At 44.1% G+C, this 22,203-nt stretch overlaps 1 protein-coding gene across 2 annotated transcripts in view; it reads right to left on the reverse strand.

Annotated features, from left to right (window-relative positions):
- FRAS1 (Fraser extracellular matrix complex subunit 1) overlaps positions 1-22,203 on the reverse strand; it is a 406,500-nt gene that overhangs the window by 222,499 nt on the left and 161,798 nt on the right. For both annotated transcript variants that reach the window (XM_045993253.1, XM_045993244.1), the window contains 7 exons: positions 18,649-18,808; positions 15,692-15,825; positions 8,981-9,064; positions 7,340-7,441; positions 6,828-7,019; positions 2,367-2,456; positions 202-237 (listed from right to left, as the gene is read on the reverse strand). In XM_045993253.1, coding sequence (XP_045849209.1) covers positions 202-237; positions 2,367-2,456; positions 6,828-7,019; positions 7,340-7,441; positions 8,981-9,064; positions 15,692-15,825; positions 18,649-18,808 — 798 coding nt within the window. The remainder of the gene's footprint in view (positions 1-201; positions 238-2,366; positions 2,457-6,827; positions 7,020-7,339; positions 7,442-8,980; positions 9,065-15,691; positions 15,826-18,648; positions 18,809-22,203) is intronic.

The raw sequence follows: 22,203 nt of genomic DNA on the forward strand, positions 1-22,203 counted from the left end.
GAAGTATTAGTTACCAACTGTGGGGGGAAAATAGGGTAAAGGAAGGAGAAAGTTTCAATAAGTCAAAGTCCTAATTACCATTCACTGGACCACAGTGCCATCAAACACAACTGTCAGAAATACTACGACAGTAAAGTTCCCCAGGACAAGCTTAGAACAACTCGGTAAGTATCTGTGTACAAGTTAAAAGTCTGTACTTACTGGAATACGCTTAACTTTACTTGCATTTGAGGACATCTAGGAACAAAGAGAAATGTATTTATCATACCCCTAAAATCACCATTAGGCTGATCTATTTATTTTTGCATTTAAGACTTATCCATTTTGCCCAAGTAACATGCAACTCCATTTGTGATGAACAGAGAAAAGAATCTACATATGTCAAAAAAACAAGAAAAGCATGTGATAGCAGGTGAAGACAGTCTGCCGTGAAAATACATTTCGAATTCTTATTCTCGCTGGGGGCTGAAGCACTTGACTTCAATTTCCTTCCACGTGAAGGACTCATAGTCAAGGGGTCTAAGCCTGTAGGGGCAAACTCTTCAGCCTTGTAAGGTACCACAGCATTACTTACGGGGTCTAGACCATTTAAAACAACTTGTTATTCTAACGAAACAAGATGAAACCAGAGAGGGGGACAAACCATAAGAGACTCCTAATCTCGGAAACAAACTGAGGGCTGCTGGAGGGAGAGGGTGTCTGGGTGATGGACACTGGGGAGGGCACGTGCTATGCTGAGGGCTGTGAAGTGTGCAAGCCTGACGATTTACAGACCTGTACCCCCTGAAAGAAGCAATACATTATATGTTAATAAAAAACAAAATAAAACAAACCAAAAAACCCCAACTTGCTTTTCTTTAATTCCACCTGGCTTCATTTACCTCAAAACAAGCTCGGAAAATTGATACTGTGATTGAGAAATTAGAAATTCAACATCTACAGGCGGGCTTTAATCTCCTGCATGCTTCAGAAGCAAGGATGACTAAGTTATAAGCCACTTATGAAACAAACAATGCCAACAGCATAATAACAACAATGCCACTTTTTAAGCTTTTTTTTTTTTTTTTTTAATGCACCAGCCACTGTTCTAAGTGTTTTACGGGTATCATCTCAATGACCCCGTGAGGTAAGTACTGCTGTTATCCCTTCTTCACTGATGAGGACTAAGTAACGTGGCCAAGGTTAGAGTCAGCATGTGGTAAAGTAGAGACTGAACTTAGAGCCCACTCTGTGAACCCGACACCGTGCTCTCCCCGCAGCATAGACCGGCTGGCGGATGCAATTTTCCAGGATCACGAAGAAAACGTACGTAGGAATCAAAAGACTTAATCCCAATTCTTATCATCTTATCGTGATTGGTCAATGAGGCAGTTGTCTTTATGACCAACTGGCCTATTTTTCAGAACACAACTGATCAACATTCCAAAACCCCATGTGGGAAATATGGGCTCTATAACTGGAGCAAACCTGAAGAGATTACAATAAATAGTTTTCCTTTGTGCATATAATTTTTGAAAGTACAGACTTAGAAATAAAACCTCGGCAAATGAAATTTCGACCCCCTCCCATCCCTGAAAATCCTCTCAATTCCACCTGCAAAATAAATCGGGAACCTGATCACTTTCTATCACTTCCTCCCTAGACCAAGACCCCATCTCCACCTCCGGACTATGCTGAAGACCTTCCAGCCAGACAACAACTTCCAGTCTCATCCCCCTCCACTGCTTGCCCACAGAGTGGTCGAAGTGACCCTCTCACAAGTAAGCCAGGTCACAACACTGTGCTCAGAGCTTGGCTGTGTGTGTCAGGGTGAAGCCACAGCGTCCAGGTTACCTAGCAGACCTCGTGGCCAGATCCCTTCCCGTCATTCACTCGGCGTCGGCCACGTTCACATTGTTTCTTGAACTCACCACGCACACCTCTGTTCAGTCCTTCGCACCTGCTGGCCCGTCTTCCCCCACATTTTCCTCCCTGGGCCGCTACGGGGCTCCCTCACTTCCCTTAGGTCTTGCTCAAACTTCTCACCTTATGTAAAAAAGCATCTCCCTTCCCTCAGCTAGTCCAGCTGCTCTGTTTTCACCACCTGACTTGTCGCCCCCTGATGTGGCCAGGCTTCTGTCCTCTGTGCCCCCACATCAGAGCATAAGCTCGCCACAAGAGCAGGGACTCTGCCTGCGATTTGCTTCTGTGTCTCTATTGTTATATTGTTATATTGTATATTGTTATGTGTCTCAGCACATAGTGGGTACGCAGTCACATCTGTTGAACAAATGAGTGGTTAAAAGGTATAAGAAGGTAATGGCCCCTCATTAAACTACTTCTGAATTATTAATCTGATCGTCTCCAGATATTGGCCTGATACTCACAAATCCTGCATTTTCTTCATGAACACAGTAACCATTCTTCGAAATGCATTCAGGGCAGCATTTTCCATCTAAGTGAATTAATTCTTCACCCTGTAGAAGTAAGGATTGCAGAGGCACATATCAAATTACCATCTCCAGGTAGCAGAGCCAAATTGCAGAACAGAGGGATTCCCTGACTGGAATGAAAAACCCTAGCGTGCCCTTTGCTTTGGACTCCCGCTTGCTCCCTCTCCCGCGTTGTCCTCCCATGGACAATCTAGGCCGTGCAGCTGTCCCCTCCGAGCGCCGTGTCATTCCCGCTCCCTGGTCCTCGCGTACACATCCCTCCACCAGACCCCACCCATGAGCAGGAGCTCACACAAATTGGAACGGCCAAGACCGTTCACTGCTGTAGTCTCGGAAAGTTACCCATTTCCGAAAAGGATCGGGCTGTCTTCCATATACGAGGTTTGAACTTGTGATTTGGTTTCATTAAGTGTTCAAATCCAACGAACACTTTCCCCTGAATAAGAAATTGGATACATCCTTCATGCACAGATGTAGTCTCAGGCATAAATTAAACAGTAGACAGCTAATTTTTATTTAATATTCTGAAACGGTTATCCAACTCACACAATAATTATTTTTTAAATTAATTATAAGAAGGAAAAAGGTCACGCTGAGAAGGTAGATGCTTAACTTCCAAAATCTTATTACTTTAACTTCCCAATATTAGTAATTTCATTGTTTTTGTTTCTATTATAAAGTACCAAATGCTTATTATAAAAAATAATTATAAATTCTATCACATAAAAAGTATAATTCCACTGCAAGCCTGCAGAGACATGATCTCTGTTTACAATTTTTCCTATACATATACTAACATCTAATACCTATAGGCTAAGGAGTATTCTTTAAAGCACTTTCCACTTTCTAAAGCTAAATCTTCTTTGTAAAGAATGGTGATGATTCTTGAAATCAAGACATTATTTAATTTGGGATCTACGTTACATTTAAAGTGCAGGAACCACGTTAGGTAAAAACGGAATAATGTGAAATTGTGCAACAGAATAACCACAGGGAATTGTATGTTTAAGAACACTGCAGTACAAAACTGTAGTTGAGCTGTAGCACGATGGGTGGGTTTCAAAGCTTTTCTACTTTTCTTGAGTATCAGTTTTCTAAAATGAATATGTATTATTTAGACGAAGGGAAATAGGGACTTTTAAAGGAAATACAATAATACATGGATGGCTGTAACTTCTCTATGGTAAGTCTTTACAGTGTCTGAAAACAGATTTCAAGAAGAAAGCGACGCACAGAGATCACTGTCCATCAGAACGTAACACGAGCAGCAGACACCGCAGACCGCGGGGCGGATTTACATATAAATTGTTTTGCAGAAACGTTACACATCGGCGGTGGGTTTCAGAACTAACCAGGAACGGTGAAATCTGCTTCCAGAGCATACAGAGGGGTTTATATGCATGTCATCTAAGTTGCTTAAAACAACGTTTTAAATCGAGACAGAGTACGTGTGCTTCGATTACAGGCAGAATGCGCAGCTGCTTCTCCAGAGCCCACGGAAGATGGAGCGGGACTCATCCCGGGAAGGCAACGAGGGCGGCCGTTCCGGGGCTCCCGAGGCTACTGTGGACAAGGGCAGGCCTTGCTGCTGGGGAGTCAGGATTCGGTTTTGGTGAGGCGGGGAGTTTTAAGTAGATTTGCTATTTACAGAAGGAGCCTGGACGCCCCCAACCACGGCAGCTCACTGTGGTGGGAAGCTTGCAGCAATTAGCATTTGACTTTGGCTTTGCGAAAAAATTGCTTTGTGGAGCAAAACTAATTCTTTTCTTTTTAAGAGGATTCTGCTGTCTAGGCCAGATGGACTCTGCTAACGCCTTCCCACCGAATCACACCAACATCCAGCCACCAGACGAAAGACGGTGTGCATCCACTAGCTGGCCCGCTGGAAAAGGAAACACTCTTTTGAGGGAATTTTCCTCCACTGCAGAAGGGAAACGCACTCCCGCCTACGTGTGTCCGCCCTCTTCTGTGCGCGTTGGGACCAGCTTCGCTCCTACTCACGCCGCCCCCCCCCCATCACGATTTTATGGCTGTTGAATGCCAGGTCCTTTAAAAACAAGTCATTTAACTTCTCCATCTAATTCAAGTTCAAAGACAACACAAAATAGAGAAAAAATGGAAATCTTGTACTGTGTATTTCATGGTTGTGCGTTATTCATGTTTTGGTGTCTAGGGATGTGGTTGGACACGTCAAAATCCAAGGCCATGCCATTTTCTCCTTTTTGAACAAAGGAAAATTAGGGGCTGACCCTCATGCTACTCAGAACGTGTTGCTGATGACCAGGGTGGTCACTGTTACAATATGGCAAACCTGCCCAGCTCGGACTCCTCTTCTAGAAGTTTACTGTTCTGCCTCTTTGTGGATGTACATACACTTAGACCTAGTCTACCCTTGGTACCCAGGAAGCAAATGACCTTGATATTCTAGGAAAGGCAGAAAGTGGGGTCGAGTTGAACAGAAATCCCAACAGCGCACTTGCATCACTCCCCTTGGCAGATGGTCATTTTCTCCAGATGCCTCTAATGCACTTCGTCCATATTTCCCTCATCATTGGGGCCACTGCATATTGTGATTTCTGCTGATGCATCTGACTTCCCCCAAACGCCTGGGAACTCTTGAGATCAGACTGTGTCTTACTCATCTTTTTATCTCCAAGCGAAGCAGAAGTTAGGAAGTTTGTACTCCAGGCGCTCATGGAGCTATTTCCAGAAGTACAGCACGGAAAGAAGGTTAAGGGATATTTTTGGTAAGATTCAATTTTGGGTAAAATTTTACTTCTGGTCGTGTTTCCGGTTCAGAACCCCGTGCCTTAACGACAGGTGGAAACACAGAGGTCACCAAGAGGATGCCAGTTTAGTTGAAAGACAAATGAGCTAAAGGCATTAGAACTCCTGAGCTCATAACGGAGAGATGTGGTAGGAGAGGGAAGCAGACGTGCTGGGGGAGACTGGAGGGGAGCGGGGCCCTCTCCGTGCACCTCGGTTGTCGCTCCCCATTTTTCCTAAGAACAGAGAAGAAAACCTGGCACCTGGGGTCACAGGTCAGTGTCACAGAGGAGAGCAGGCACTTGGAAACGCGTTAGCCGTGGGGACTGTGGGTCACGCTGTTACCTGACTCTTTGCTCAGACTTCATTGAAAGTAGGTTCCTAAAGGGCCCACCATACCAGAATCACGTCTCCCACATTTTCCTTAAACCCTGGGATATTATTCAGCAAATTAAGATCTTAGAAAAGAATGCAGCCTCCGCCCGGCCCTCTGGGGAGGCCAGGAAGCCCAGTCTCGGCTGGAGAGAGAGGGAGGGGAGTAAAAAAAAAAGGACCATGACGGGTTTTTCTCATCTTCGTCCAACCATTCTGACTCCCGTGACATAAAGAAGGAAAAGAAATGAAAAGGCTTCGGGGTGGGGGTGGGGGATAAATCTGCAAAAAGCAAGACCCTCTTTACCTAAATACGTTTCAGCTCTGCCAAGACTCAGAAGTAGGAGGCAAAATGAAAAATCACCCTGTCCCTGACAGCCTCATGTGAAAGTTGTCCCTTCTCGGGCTCAGTGCTAAGAGGAGCTGAGATGTGGGGGAGCAGAATTAGAGAGAAAAATGCCTTCACAGACATCCCGCGCTTCCGATCTCCTGAGCGTCCCTCATCGACTCCAGTCCACAACCCTGCGGGAAACTGGTGGGGCGGATGGGAGTGGAGAGGGACAAGGAGACGACCTTCAAAGCAATTCGTTTTGCAGTGGGTCAAAACCGAGTTCAAAGAGAAAAAAAAAAAAAAGCAATTTGCCTACAATATACATCTATAGTCCAAACAGAGGCTGCTTTGTTAGAAACTTCTAGAAACTCTACAGCCAGCGGACGTCCACAGAGGTCATCGAGTTAATTATTTATGAGGTTCCCTCCCTCTCTCTTTAAAACAGAAACAAAAACATTTTATATTCTTGCCTGATCCGCAGCAGGGCCCGCAGGTGCTGGCTCCCCTTTCTGCTGAATCCCGCCGGTCGGGCCAGCACCAGCCGCCTGGCCCGGGAGCACCTGCGGACTCTGTCTCACAACCAGCAGGCTGGGCAGGCCACCAGCACGAGGTCCGGCCACACGGACTGACAGGCTGATGGCCCGTATCACGTCCTTCCCTTTCATGTCTCTGGCTCGAGGCCTCCCATCAGACCAGATGCACTGAGAACTCAAAGCTCCCGGAGGCTGTTCCGAGCCAGTCTGAACAAATAGTGACATTTATTTTACACCACAGAGTCCGTGTGCTGGAAGGCTCTGTGAAATGTGAGTGGTCAGCCTGGCTGTCGCTTCTGCGGCTGCGGAAAAGGAAGCAGCAGGTGAGGGACCCCCCCCCATCGCACTGGACAGAACTGCTACAGCCCACGGGGAAACACCTTCGCTTCTTACCTGGACGCACTCCACTCTGGCACACTCCCCAGTCTGGCAGGTCACTTGGCCACGGTCACACACGCAGAACTCGCAGGCCGAGCCCTTCCACATTTCATCCTGGTAGCGCACAATCCCGTCGTGCGAGCAGCTTCCCGCAGGAGACACGCATTCCTCACAGCATTCCCCGTGACGCCGAGCCCGGCGCTGACCCTGAAGAAACAAAGATGGCGGGTAAAGGGTGGTTCTCAGGAGAGTCTGAGAACATCCGGGCCAATGGGCAGGAGGACCCAGAAAAGGCCAACACTGTATGCTGCTCCTTCCCCCCTACAGCCCGACCTAACCCAGCTGGGGCAGGTTCCTCTCTACCTCAGCCCTCCTTCTTAGGAAGCAGGTCTTTCCTTTCTTCATCGACTGTTTCTGAATATCACAAAACTTTGGGATTCCCTCAAAAGACACACTAGACTGAGAAAGGCCTTTCTCAAAGGACCCAGGATAAAGCTTTGAAAACCAGCCCACACTCTCCCAAATACCTTGTCACACCTCAGCGGAGGGCAGGCCTGGTGGTGGCACCGGACCTCACCCTCGTCACACACACACGTGGTACAGGCATTTTCATTCCACTGCTCGCCGTGCTGAGTCGAGAAAGGACAAAATGGAAAATCAAGTGTCACATACATCAGATGGAAACACCGGCACACGAGACACATAATTTTTTATTACAGTTTTTAATTGAGCCACACTGAATGTACTCCTGAGAGATGGTATCATTTAGGCAGCAACAGCCTCTAAGAAAAAAGTCAGTAAATGTCCAAGGGAACTTCACACTTTCATTCAACTGTATGTATTCCATAGATGTGTTGAGGGCCTGCTCTCGGCCAGGCACAAAGGGGCCCTGGAACCTCCAGATTAATAAGAAGACCCTGCTGGCTGCCAAATGAGTGGTAAAGAATGAGCACTCATTCTTTCACTGCTAGAGCAGTGAAGGGCAAAGAAAAGACCCTTCTTCCCCATGAAAGAAGAAAAACCATCCCTTTTCCCCACCAGCCTTTAGTGATGATTGTGTATGGCTGAGCTAGTCCAGAGGAAGCCATCTTGGGGACGTGCAAATGCCAAGATGCTGCAGGCGGCAGGTGGAAAGATCAAAAAAAGGATCCTTGGATTCTCGAAGACACCATTAAGACCTCAGTGGGTCAACCCCGCAACCACCCTCCCTCTGCACTTCTGGTCATGTGAGATTACAACTGTTTTCATTTTAGCCACTTTTAGAGGAGTATTCCTGTTACTTGCAACCAAAAACATCACAATAGGTATAAAGGCTATCTCGTCCAGAAGAAATTAACCTGGCATGTGCGTGGCTACTGTATCGAACAACACAGATCCAGTACATACAAAAGTCCTTCTCCAGTTAATTACGTTCATTCAGATTTCAAGGGACCCATCTGGACTTCATGACATGCATTCCCTAATACTCCTTTCCAGATTCTATACTGAGAGGTATAATTCCAATTTCCATGTAGTCTTCTTCAGAGTGGCTGGCAGGCAAGGGAAGTAGTTGGGTTTATTTTTTATATGTTCTTTGCTTTTGAATAACTTAACCTTCTTTCGGCTCAGCTGGACACTCCTAAGGGAGACACTCACTCATTCATTCACTTTGTTGAACTCATTTTTATTTGGCACCTATGATGTGTTAGGCACAGTTTTCTAGATAATACCAATAGTACTCTCAACTGTGCAGGTTCCGTCACCACAAGCTGCTCCCCTCCCTTCCCTCTCTCCCCTGCTGCCCCCACGCCTCCCCCAGGGTGGATATCAGTACATATAATCCAACCAAAGCAGAGCGACATTCCCAGGGCCTCCAGCCTGAGCGTAAACTGATAGTAACCAACGATAGTCTTTTTCTTCCTTCGAGACGTGTAAACAGTTAAGTTCACCAAGGTTCGTGAACCAGGTGCTGCCAGCCAGCACATTCCTTTATATTTCTAATCCCCTCCAATTTAATTTTTTCATAAAGTCTTCCCACAAAGAGAAGAAAAAAGCTGTTTATGTGCTGAGTTACTAATCTTGGCAAAGACTCAGACAAGAGGGTGGGGCGGGCTGGTGGTTGGAAGGGTGGAGGGCATATGTGTGAGAACGTATGTCAAAACAGCTACAGGGGGTACATCAAAGGTTACCTCGTACACTTGGCCAGATGCAGAGCAGGATCGGGAAGAGCACTGTGGGCAACATTTTCCAGGAACTCGGACTACAGTTTCATCCTTACATCCAAAAAAGGAACAATGCATCAAAAGGAGACATTAATAAAATCCACGATTGTAGGAAAATTTCATTGATAGCCAACTCAATCATGTGCCTCAAGCATCCATAAATAGCAATTTCCTCTCCTTTATTATTTATTAGTCACCTGGTGCTTTGATAAGAATTGGCACTTCCAAAGTCACCATGACTCTTAAGAGGTCTGCACATTCCTTGAGTCCTCTCCTCTTCTAAGAACGAACAAAAGCACCAATAATAACAATGACAGTAAGAACAGTACTTCATGTTCCAAGAAGGTAGATAAATTAAAGGCAGAGGAAAGAGGGTTAGAATCAAGCAAGTTTTAAGGATTAAGAAGTGGTCTGTCTTACCTAGAAGATAGCTTCTAAATGATTACCTTCACTTTGTCTTACAAGAAGCAGAAAATGAGATTTTATTACCATGGTTGCTTTGGAACTCACTCTCTAAGAATAATGCAGCCAAAGTACGTGGGCAGGGGAGGGGCTCAAAGAGATTCCATTTTTCTTGGACAGTTCGAGTCACACTTCAATAGTTCTTCAACCCAATGATGTATGTGTAGATTAATGCATTACTATCTAATAGGGATTTATTTCAAACGACTAAATCACTGGAATTAAACTGAACAACTGTATTCTTGTTTTAGGTTATTTTATTTCTTTGTTCTTCTATACAAAATATTATGACCATTGATGTTTAACAGAATATGTGAAAATTGGACATGCATTGAAATCATTGAGCATCTCTCAACCTCAGAACTCTTCAGATTCATGAAATTTCAGTGAGAAAGTAAAATAAAGGTATATCTGATGTCATAGTATCTGGTAATTTTACTGTAATAAGCAAATGAGCTTATACAGTGGTTGGTACACAGGGAACAGATGTAATGATCACAAATCTTGAATCAGCAGAGAGTTAGTGTCAGTCTGTCTTAACTAACGTGGACTAGACCCAAGTTCCATGGCAGAGTCAAACTCGAGAGCACGGCGGAAGAACAGATTATTTGTAGCAATATTGGCAGAAGGAAAATCAAGCTTTCCAATTCTTACTGGCAATACCTAATTATATATTTTGTTTGTGGAAACAGAATCTTTATTCACCCATCCAGATCAACAAAGGCAGGAGGGAAAAGCATTTTAAGAGAAAACATGCCAGGATACAAGACAACTGCCTGACTGAGGCGAGAACTCACCTGGGCTGGTGACGAAAAGCAAGACAGGAGATGCAAATAAGATGGTGAACAGCACAGTGGGTCAGAAAAATGGGAAGACGTTTTACACTGCATTTTGCTGCTGTCATATATCTGAATCCTGTCATTCGGGGCCATGTAGATCCGATCTTCCAAGTGTATAGTCTATACAGGGGCCAGTCAACTATGGACCAGCGGCCAAATCCAGCCTAACACCTGTTTCCACAAGCTTTTATTGGAATACAGCCACACCCACTCATTTACATATTATCTATGACTGGTTTTGTCCTACGATGACAGAGCTGAGCCGTTGTTTCAACCGAATGGCACACAGAGCTGAAAATATTCACTATGTGGCTCTTTGCAGAAAAAGTTTGCCAACCCCAGGTCTAATATGGCGCCCTCGGTCATCACAGGAATTGGATTAAAAATAAATATGGTTAGTGTTATTACAATTTGAGGTAGAGCTACCATTAAGGATATATTTAATTATGGTTTTTCATATTCCTTACATAAATGTATTTATGATAAAAATTTCATGGTGTATTATGGCTAACAGCCCTTGACACAATATTTTCCTACTGTGATACCTTGGCAGATACAGAAAGAGATAAGAATTTCACCATCAAAAATGAAAACAGCCATCTTCCAACCACTGCTACCAGGAAGTCCCATTGAACATAAGACGTTCTGTGGCCTTTCTTTGCTGATGCAGTGATTTCAATGCATGTCTAATTTTCACAATTTTCATTGCTGTGTAAACCTAAATAGATATAAGAACCATCATTCTGCCTAACTCTCTGCCCTTCTATATCAAACACAACCCAGATGCCTCCCTCCCGTGTGTGGCCACTACTGTTTGAGGTAGTCAGGTGCTGGCCCTCACCTCCCTGAATATCTTTCTTTCTATATCTTATCAGAACCCATAATGTAAAAAATGAAAAGAAAGAAAAAAAGAGTGGGAAGTATGTGTGTTGAAGAAGGTAGAGGGAGTGATAAAAAGTTGGGGAATAGGACGATGCCTCAGGTGGTAAAGTCCACGGTCACCGAGAGAGGAGAGAGTCTTTGCACTGGTACAAACCAGTCTCAAAACGAAGGAGTATTGGGCAGGGGAGGCGGGGAAAGATCCAACGTCTACACAATAGAGCTACCCTGACTGAAGACCCACCAGCCCTCAGACAAGGAGACATGAACCTCAGCATCTGACTGTGGATCTGAGCAGGGGAGTTAACCAGGGCAGGACATTTACCCTGCAGCTTCCAAGCATGGGTACGGACTTCTCTTGACCAACGATGAGTAAACAGAAGGAAAGGAACTTGGGGAAAAAAGCTGAAGAGCGAGCAAAACAAAAACGTTCTAAAGATTCAGAGAAAGAGCAGACAGACTCCTGAATGCTACCTACTACAGGATCTAAAAGAAAAGACTTGAAAGTTATTCTGCCAGTTCAGTGAGATGCATGAAAATGTGGTCTTTACTAAACAGAAGCAAGAATAAAGAAAGACTAAGGGTTAGGATAAAAATAAACAGATGAACCAATGAGAAGAAAAATAAGGAAGAATTAAAAGAAAAAGTGAAATGGTCAAATTAAAATCAATACTAGAAGCAGTAAATACGAACTCGAGAAGCCCTCTCCGTATGACGAGGAAAGATACGAAGTGAAAAACGATGAGATGGGCCATGATTTGTAATGAGGGGGGGAGAGAGGGGAGCAATTTAAGAATCATCCTAAGTGTTTCTGAGGAATGAGAATAATTGGAATGAATATGATTAAATTAAAGCCATAACTGAAGAAAACCTGAAAGGGCTGTACCATATTCTAGACATATTTCTCACCTAGAAATATCCTTAAAAAGTGTTTCATTTATAAAAATAAAGAAACATCCTGCAGGATAGAGAAAACTAGTTGAACACAATGGAATAAAAAGCAGACAGATCTCAGACTTCTCCATAGCACTAAATTTCAGGATTCAGAGGAAAGGAGCCTACAGGGTTGGGATGTGAAAAAATTTATAATTGCCCCCAATATTTGAGCCCTTCAATTATCTCTAAGGTATACAGACAAGAAGAAAATAATTCTCACTTAGTGGCTCAGAAGACATCCAATCTTCTCTTTTTTTTTTTTTAACTGAAATTCTTCTATTAACATATAATGTGTTATTTGTTTCAGGGGTACAGGCCTGTGATTCATCAGTCTTCCATAATTCACAGCACTCACCATAGCACATACCCTCCCCAATGTCCATCACCCAGCCACCCTATCCCTTCCACCCCCTCCCCCCCAGCAACCCTCAGTCCAATCTTTCCTTTCTTGAAAGAACATTCAAAGATGAAGTTCAGCCTACTCAGATTCATCAATATGGGGAATGGGAAAACTATAGTACTAAAAAAATTGGTGGTAATATCATCAGGAATATTTGGGGCACCTGGGTAGCTCAGTCAGTTAAGCCTCTGCCTTCAGCACAGATCATGATCCCAGGGTCCTGGCATCAAGTCCTGCAGGGACTCTCTGCTCAGTGGGGAATCTGCTCCTCCCTCATACTCCCCCTCTGTGCTCTCTCTTTCTCTCTCTCAAATAAATAAAATCTTTAGGGGCGCCTCGGTGGCTCAGTGGGCTGAAGCCTCTGCCTTCGACTCAGGTCATGATCCCAGGGTCCTGGGATTGAGCCCTGTGTCTGGCTCTCTGCTCAGCGGGGAGTCTGCTTCCCCCTCTTCTGCCTGCCTCTCTGCCTACTTGTGATCTCTGTCTGTCAAATAAATAAAATCTTTTTAAAAAATTAATTAATTTTAAAAATAAATAAATAAATAAAACCTTTAAAGAAATATATCATCAGGAACAACTCTCATCAGACTGAGCAGACCATTTTAATGAGACGACGAAAATGTGGATGGGTTAGGCCTCTGTTCATATGACATCTAGACAAATGTAGTAAGTAATCTCAGGATGAATTTATATCCCTCCTTAAGGGAACAACACCCTGTTTGAACATAAGAGATTTCTCCTTTTGTCAGACATTATCACCAATGCCTAAAATGTCATTATAACTATGAAAAAACAAATATATTCACCTTTGCCTACCAAAAAAATGGAAATGAATTACCAAAAGAATCTATTACAGTGTTTTTGAATGATAGAAATATAAATGATCATTTCCTGCTTTTTCTGCCTTTTCCAAACTTTCCTTAACAAGTACAGATTCCTTTTACAATTTAAGAGGAAAGGGGGAAAAAAAAAAAACCTCTTACATTAAAAGTTGGTTTTTTTCTAGAGCTCAAGACCTGGAAATAATTTCTTCTGATGAACTTGCGTGTTTTTAATATTTAATGAGTTGATGCATACAAAATACTTCCAATCGTGTCCATGCTGTTAGTAACTGCCCTTCTGTGATTGCTGGTATGGATAATGCTTCGTAACTCTTTTTGGAAGGCCACTTAACACAATGGTTAACGGTTGAGTCAGGTGTGGTCTCTTGAGGTTGTGGTGCCCAAGCCAGGTGAGAAGCACTGAGGCTTCCTAACTGTGATGTCTCACCCACGTCACTTAAGCTCTCCATACCTCAGTTTTAGGTTCTGGCCAGAGGGGATGATAATAATCGCTCTTCATAGGATTGTGATGAGAATTACAGAGCTCTGAAAATTAACGACTGGCATATAATAAATGCCAAAAATGTAGTGATGATGAGGACAGACATGATGGTAGATGGCAGACAGCGGTAATGGTGTTTCCATCAAAAGCCTAAATTTTTAAACCCTATTATATCATGAGAACATCCAATATTTACTAATGATATTAAATCAAGAGAGTTGGCTTTTAATTTTTTTTTTTAATATGTCATGGCAGAAATATAAACGTAGCGTAAGAGTGATTAAAATCCACTTATTTTCAAGACTTCAGAATGCTTACATATTGGCTAGCTCTAAAGTACGGTGCCAAATTTCATCTTTTTAAATTAATTATGTATATCAATGCAGACTGTATGTGATGTAATGTTTGAAGCTAGAGCTCATAGTTAGTGTTTTTATTTTTTTAATTTTTAAAAAAGATTTATTTATTTGAGAGAGAGAGAGAGAGCATGCATGTGCGGGGGTGGGGAGGGCAGAGGGAGCGAATCTCAGGCAGATTCCCAGCTGAGTGTGCAGCCTGATATGGGGCTGGATCCCACCACCCTGAGACCATGACCTGAGCTGAAATCAAGAGTCCTACGCTTCACTGACTGAGCCACCCAGGCGCCCCACGATATATAATGCTTCTAAGAATGGGAACTAGTACTTTCAATTACTCCAATATCTACCCCCCAACATGAAGTCTGCTCAGGTTTCAACGATTTAAAGCAGAAGGCGCACAAAGGGGTGTTTCCTCCATGCCTCCTCCCACTTTCCTTACTGCAATGGAGGTAAACTGCTCAACTGCCCTTCATACACAAGGGGACGGAATCCTGGAAAGTGCTACATCAAAACGCCCCTGCAGTTCCGTGTCCTCCGAACGTGAGATGTGGTGCGACTCCCCCGAGAAGCTCATTTGTAATCTCGGCGCTGGGCAAGACTTCGTGATGAATGGGGAGATGTGTTGCGGTCGTGCGGGTAATACAATCCAGTCTTTCAATTAGGTACATTTTCCCTTTATTTGGCATTTAGCATTTCTTGTCTAATTGCTTTTTGTCTGCCTTTAAAAATATTGCCCAATTGTCACAATATGCCCTGTTATTGATTTTGTTTTATTTGACACAAAGTACTGCTCTGTATCAACTGAATGTTGGCTTCCAGCTTTTCCTTAGATCAAAAATGAGCTATTTTTCGACTGGAGGCAAACTCCTGTCGCGGTTATCTGTCAACTGCCAAGGCACATCCATAGAAACCCCTGGAAGAGTCAGAAACTGTAAAATACCATGTATCCCACATTTATTTGCCATTGATTTTCTCCTCTAAGTTTGTCTGAAGAGTCGAATATTTTGAAAATCTGACGAACTTTAAATGAAGAACAAAATCCATGATTTTTTAAAGCTCCCCAGAGAAAATCTGAATAATCTGAATTGTTCTAAGACTTAAAAAGTGTACGTCTGGACAATCATGTTCAAAGACATCCGTATGTCTTAAAAAGCAGGACCATACCTATGCCTTGAGAAACAAGACCTGATCATATTATGGACTTTTCCAGATGTTCGACTCAACATGTTTGCAACATGGCTCACTTTCATTACGTAACACTTCGCGTTAATGGCTGGTAATTAGATCTATCTGCAGCTTCTGAGCGTAAAAGAAATGTGTCAGTGGTGGTCTCCAGAAGTCTAAGGAAAACAAAACAGCCTTCGTGTCTTGTTCCTAGGACTCTCAAGGCCTGCGCTGACCACCTCAGAAGAGGCCCCAAGTTCCCAGACGGTGAAGCGAATAGTCCAGCAAGGATCCGTTCAGAGGCTGTCTTCCTTACCTGGTTACAAAACAGAGGCTGGCACAGAGCTGTGAAGCACTGGGCGACCCCGTTTCTACACACACATTTGGCACACCGACTCAAAGGCCAGTCTTCCCCATCCTGAAATACATGGCCTTCATAGGAACAAGGTTCTGGAAGGTCAGAAAAAACAAGGATTATTGGGGACCGACTGCACACCCTGATCCCAGAGCTGACTGTGTGGGTGTGGACAGTGCAGTCATATAGGGCCCTCTGGTTGGGGACTAAAACTCCGCAGTCTCTGTATGGAGCTCTTCTGTTTGTTTTTTAAAGGGGGGAGGCAGAGGGAGGGGTAGAGAGAGAAGGAGAGAGAGAATCCCAAGCCCATCCCACATTCAGCATGGAACCCAAAGAAGGGCTTGATCTCATAACCCTGAGATTATGACCGGAGTTGAAATCAAGAGTCGGACGCTTAACTGACTCAGCCACCCAGCCAACCCCACCGTATGGAGCTCTTAATAATCTTCTGAGTTTTTTAAATGAAGTCTGGTGAGACGACGCAACCTGTGCCGGGGAGTGTCCGTTCAAGCATTGGTCCCAATCCCACTGCTTCCTCGCCTTCTGAGATGGGCTCGTAGCCGCTCACTCCCAAACCCACACCAGCTGATGTGGAGAACAAAGGCAAAAGAACATAGGAAAAAAAATAAATTTCTTTTGCAGCCCATTGACACGTACTTAAGACAGGCAGGATGACTTTCCTCCAGGAACTCAACCGCCTCTAGGAGAATACGCTGCTGGAGGCAAAAGGCAATTAGCCCAACTTCCAGGATTCTGTAAATCTTCTTTAACATATAAAAATCCCTTCGGAAACTTTATCTTCACAGCCTTAGATATATGTTAGCGATCATCCTCCAAGCATACGGCCTACTGCTACACATCTGAAGGTCTCATGACTAAGGTTTCACTAGACAGTAGTAAATGACCTCTTCCCAACAGCAGCTAGTCCTTCAAGGTCCTGGAAACCTCGCTTCCAGTTCCTTACAGACTTATGCTATCCCTAACCCCCTCCCAACCTGAAACTATATAATCAGTCACTCCTCGCGACCCCGGCGCAGCTTTCTGCCCAGCAATCCTTTCCCATGCTTTAAAAAAAAAGCACCTTTTTTTGCACTGAAGATATCTCAAGAATTTCCTTGATCATTCATTCTCAGACCCCAACATTTCACCTCACAGTGAAGGCTCCCAGCCCGCAGCCACAGTGGGGACCCCGAAGCAGGTGCTGGGAGACTGCATGCACCTAAGTGCCAACTGGTGGGACGGAGGCCAAGGAAAAGACCTCTTAAAGAGCAAGAAGGGTCCCCCAATCCCAGCCAGCCAACTTGCTACCCCTGAACTCTGTTGTTCAAGGATTTTTAAGAGAGTGGGGCACCTGGGTGGCTCAGTGGGTTAAGCATCTGCCCTCGGCTCAGGTCATGATCTCAGGTTCCTGGGATCAAGCCCCACATCAGGCTGTCGACTCAGCGGGGAGCCTGCTTGCTCCCCATCTCTGCCTGCCTCTCTGCCTACTTGTGATCTCTCTCTCTGTGTCAAATAAAACGTATTTTTAGTTGCAGGGTCCTTTGGCCCAAAGTAGCTGTCAGTCCTCTTGGGTGGACGACATCAGCAATGCGTGAGGCAAGCACTGTATTTTCATCGTTTCCGATGCATACTTTTGTTTTTTAAAGATTTTATTTATTTGACAGACAGAGATTGCAACTAGTCAGAGAGGCAGGCAGGGAGAGAGAGGAGGAAGTAGGCTCCCTGCTGAGCAGAGAGCCCGACATGGGGCCCCATCCCAGGACCCTGGGATCATGACCTGAGCCGAAGGCAGAGGCGTTAACCCACTGAGCCACCCAGGCACCCCCCAATGCACACTTTTTAATCCTTGTTCTTGTTCTCCAGAGTAAAGGAATGCCAGGAATGGGATAACAGGATCAAAAAGAAACCAAGGTCTTTTTAAAGGAAAAGGCAGAGGTGCCTGGGTGACTCCAATGGTTAAGCATCCAACTCTTAATCTCGGCTCAGTTCCTGATCTCGGGGTTGTGAGATCCAGACTGGTGTCGGTGTTGAGCTCCATGCTGGGTGTGGAACCTGCTCGAGAGTCTCTCTCTCCCTCTGCCCCTCCCTATGTCGCTCCTCCCTCAAAATAATAAAAATAATGAAAAAATAAAATTACTTAATTAAAACAATAAAAGGAAAAGGCAAAAATAGAGCATGGCTTCCAGGTATTATTAAATAAAAGAATAATTTTCGTCTTCATATGCTGGGAGAGGATGAAATGCAGCAATAACAATGGTTTGTATTTATCGTGAAGTATCTACTACTCGGTTATAAAAATGGAAGGGAAATATATCCCTGAAATGTAATAAAAGGAGTGCATGGACCAAGCATGGTCCAAGGAAGGACTTGGAAGGTGCCCCTGGCTGGCTGAATGGGGCTGTGGTTTGCAGGCGGGCATAATCGCCACCGCGACCACGCCACAGAGCCCAAGGAAAGACCCGCTTCCTGCTCTGCGTGTCCTGGAGAAAGATGCTATGTCATCTCAACGACCAGCCGGCAGACGGGTGCTAGTGATGCTACATGGAGCAGCGATCTGTTCATTCTGTCTCTGCCAAGAGGCAGGGGGAACTACCTTGGCCGTGTGGAATCACATCAAAGAATGTGTCCCTCCTCCCTTTCTTCTTGGGAGCTGCAAATGCCAAGGGACGCGACGGGCTGGTGCAAAGTAAATAAGTCAGAGACTTGCAGAACCACAAATCTGGGCGAGAGCTTAAAGGCGTGCTCCCACCTCCCTCTCTGCATCATTGCTTCTGCTAAGTGCAAGGCTCCAACTTGGTTCCCATGAGGAACGGGGTTAGGGATCTTTGAGCCGCACTGAGCAAGGAGGAGAAAAGTTGGGCTGTCAGCAGGTGAACCTCCAAGGCAAAGAGGGTCTCTTTCTGCAAGTTCATACTCACTCCCAGGGCCCACACACACTGGGCAGCAGCTTCCTTCCGGGATGAACTCCAGCTCCTGCGGTCCGCATGACAGCGGCGGGCACGGCGGGAGGCTGCAGCGGACGCGCCCATGAGTGCACGAGCACACGCGGCACGGGGAGGAGGCCCACTGTGTCCCATGCTGGGGGTTGGGGGAGAGAAGGAAAAGGGTATTGTCAGAATATGGCTTTCATTTGACAAACAGAAACAAACCTCCAACACACATCAAACGGAGCTCAGGAGAGATGGAAGAAGGCTCTAGGCTTACAAGGTTAAGACCAGGGTTTACAATGCTCCAAGTCAGAGACCAATTAAAACACTGAATTTTCTTTTCTTCTCTTCTTAGTATGCTTAAGATTATATTTGGAGTTTTCAGAACAACACAAAAAGAAAATAAAAAGTACCCGGACCCCAATCGTTAAAAAAAAAATCTGTAAAGCCTAAAATATTCACCCGCATATATGTATTTACTGGATTCTGTATAATGGTCATATTGTTTTCAAGAGCTCTCACTCTGTTCCTCTTCCTTCCTCCCTTCCTCTCTTTTCCTTCTCTCCTCTCCTTTTCTCTTCTTTCTCTTTCTTTCTGCCTTTACTTTTTACGCTGATTAGTTCCCATATTCCTCTTTCCCTCCCCCACCCCGACTCTCTCCTGCTCCAATGATCTGGTCCTGGGGGGAAGTAGGACGGCCAGCCAGGTCTCCCACAAACTGCAGAGCCCACTCCGAGCCCCCCTGCATACACAGAACGTTGCTAGTCCACTTCGGGCTGGAAGCTAGCATTGTACCAGTGATCTGACAGATGCAGGTGTTGAGCTATAGGACTGACGGAGTACCAAAAATACTGAAATGCTTCACGTCGAATGTGATGCACTGTAAGAGGGGGGTGGACCCTGGGCGTAAAAAGCCTCAAATATGTTGTCCGCTCAGGGCAGGAGATGGCAAAGTGTGTTATGTTCTCAATGGCAGAATGGAATAATGGTGGCCTTTCATGAGACGTAAGGGGGGCAAATAAGCTTAATAAATGAAATTTTCCTCCTATAACATTTTCTTAAATATTGGAAACTGCTATCCTCTGCCCCTACAAAATGTGGCCTATGATGATAACTGATCCAGCCCAAATCATATATAAATTTCTATTTAAAAAATCACACATTCCAGGTGCTCAATCACCCAAATACAATCTGGGGATTACAACTGTGTGAGTGAGAAGCAAAGAACATGAATGTCCTCTTGCTTCTCCTCAAGCCATCTTCCAGAATAGTTATTCATCTCTTTCAAACAAAGGACTCTGTCTTACCCACACAAGTCAGTACCCCCTTTAATCTGCAAATTGCAGCGCGGTTGCAAGCACGCTATGTCTGGCATTTTGGAATTACTCATAACCTGTACTATTGTTATAATGAGGTAGTAATAGGTAGTCACAGTTACCCAATTATTTGGTGATTCCTCACCTCACTATCACGGAGATTACTTTCTTCTAGGCAGACTTCTTGGAGCACAAGAGAACAATAATACAAGTGTCCACGCAGTCAGAAGAACTGAGGGTCTCCTTGGAGGCTCCCAGCTCCGCCCTCCCTGCCTTGGGAACCGTGAGCGAGTGACTTAACCTTTCTAAATCTCAGCGTCTGGTGTGAAAAACTGAAATGGTATGACAGTACCCCCTTCGCTGGGTTATTAAAAGGATTAAATGAGGTCGTTTGTTAAAGGGCAAGCAAGGGGCAGGGGTGCGTGGCAGGTAGAGGGTGCTCAATCCTCTCTCCTCTTTCCACTGCATTGAGTTCATGGCCTTCCTCCTCCTTGTCACACCTCCATGCCGGTTGTAACTGTAGAAATGGACATAATATCAAGGCCAAGCCCTCTAGCACCAATTTTTACTTCTGCTAAGTTAAACACAAAATTCCAAATTTAGTACAGCATATAAATGGGCCAGCCCACCACTTGCTAATAATACACTGGCTAATGAAAGACAGGGAGCACTTGACCTTTATACTTTGAAAAGCCTAAGCATAAAAGCAAAGAAAGAAACTCTAAGAGAAAACTTGATAGTTTCCTATGAGTTAATCAGTTAAAATTTTAAAATTCTGTCAAAAATACATTTTGCATAAAATGAGAGGCGAATAACCAACCGATACAAATTGCAAATTATATTAATGAGAACTAAACTAGTATGCAAAAGCATTTATAAGCAATAAGAAAAAAAACCCAATGGAAAAAATAAGCTTATAGACTATTTAACATTATTAATTGCAAAGAAATATTAATTAAAGTAAAATTGGATAATACTTTTTAATATCAGATATAGGGAAATTTTTAAAATTCATAGTAGTGCTGGTGAAGCTGCAGCGGGGTGGGATTTTCTCCTGGAGAAGCATCTGGAATGCTCAGCCACAGGGGGCTTGCCCAAGGTAAGCATACTTGAGAAGAGGTTTGCACTACCCGCGTCATTCCCACTGCATTTCTCACTAGACACAGGCAACTTAAAATTGAATTTCAGTGACCACAGATGACATAGTTCCAATACTCAAAATCTTTAGCTGCTTTGGCCTACTACATTCACTTTTAAGAAGTTATCTGAAGAAAATGATCAATGATAACACACAAAATAAGTTTAAATACAAGGAATTCCATTTCATTGCTCTTTATAGCAAAATTGGAACTATTTTCATGAAAATTAGAAGCTACCTAAATACCTAATTATAGGAAAGCATGTTCTCCAAGGGTATGCCAGGGAACCATTCACAGGGTTGTATTAAAAAGTAAGACGTACACTGGACACGCAGTATCACTACAATTATGTCAGAACATAGATCTCTACCCGCCCATCCATCTCTCCTGCCACCCCTCTCCAAGAAACTGAGAAAACAGTAACCCTGATTTTCATAGTTTGGAAACGACCAGTGATTTTTTTTCTGCTTGTACGCTTTCTTATTTTTTGAATTTTCACCATAAACATCTATTTACTTTTGTCATCAGAAAGCACATTACTGTTTAAAATATCAAATAAATCATTGACATGTCTTAAATAAAGTAAAACGTGAAGGCTGCCTCTAAAATAACTTGACGTGAACTTCTCTATTCTATTTACGACAAGTTGGGAGGTTGCTTCTAAGCATCTCGACATTTCACTTCATCAAAACAGGAGCTTGTTCCCTTGCGACTCAGAAACACTAACAGTTGTTCCTTAAGCATTTGCAGTCACACCACCTTTCAGACAGAGACCACGAAAATTAATTACAATAACAACCTGTCAATCACCCAAATTTTTTCATCTGTAAAATGAGAGGGCTCTGTGGGTTACTCTCTTTGGTCTTCTCAAGCTCTCTAATGATGTGAATCTATTATGCAACTCAAGAGACATAAAATGAGGCAGGAGATTCCTCCTTCACAATAAGCTTGAAAATTATGGAAATAACAACGAACACTGGGTAGGGAGTCTCCATGTCTTGTCTTGATGTCAAAGCCACAGAAGAAGATCAGATGATGATCCACAGTACACGGAGTGATGGAGACAAATTGCTCTCTTTTGGGAAAAAGTC

The sequence above is a fragment of the Meles meles genome, chromosome 2 (genome assembly GCF_922984935.1).
Source record: "Meles meles chromosome 2, mMelMel3.1 paternal haplotype, whole genome shotgun sequence".
Lineage (NCBI taxonomy): Eukaryota > Metazoa > Chordata > Mammalia > Carnivora > Mustelidae > Meles > Meles meles.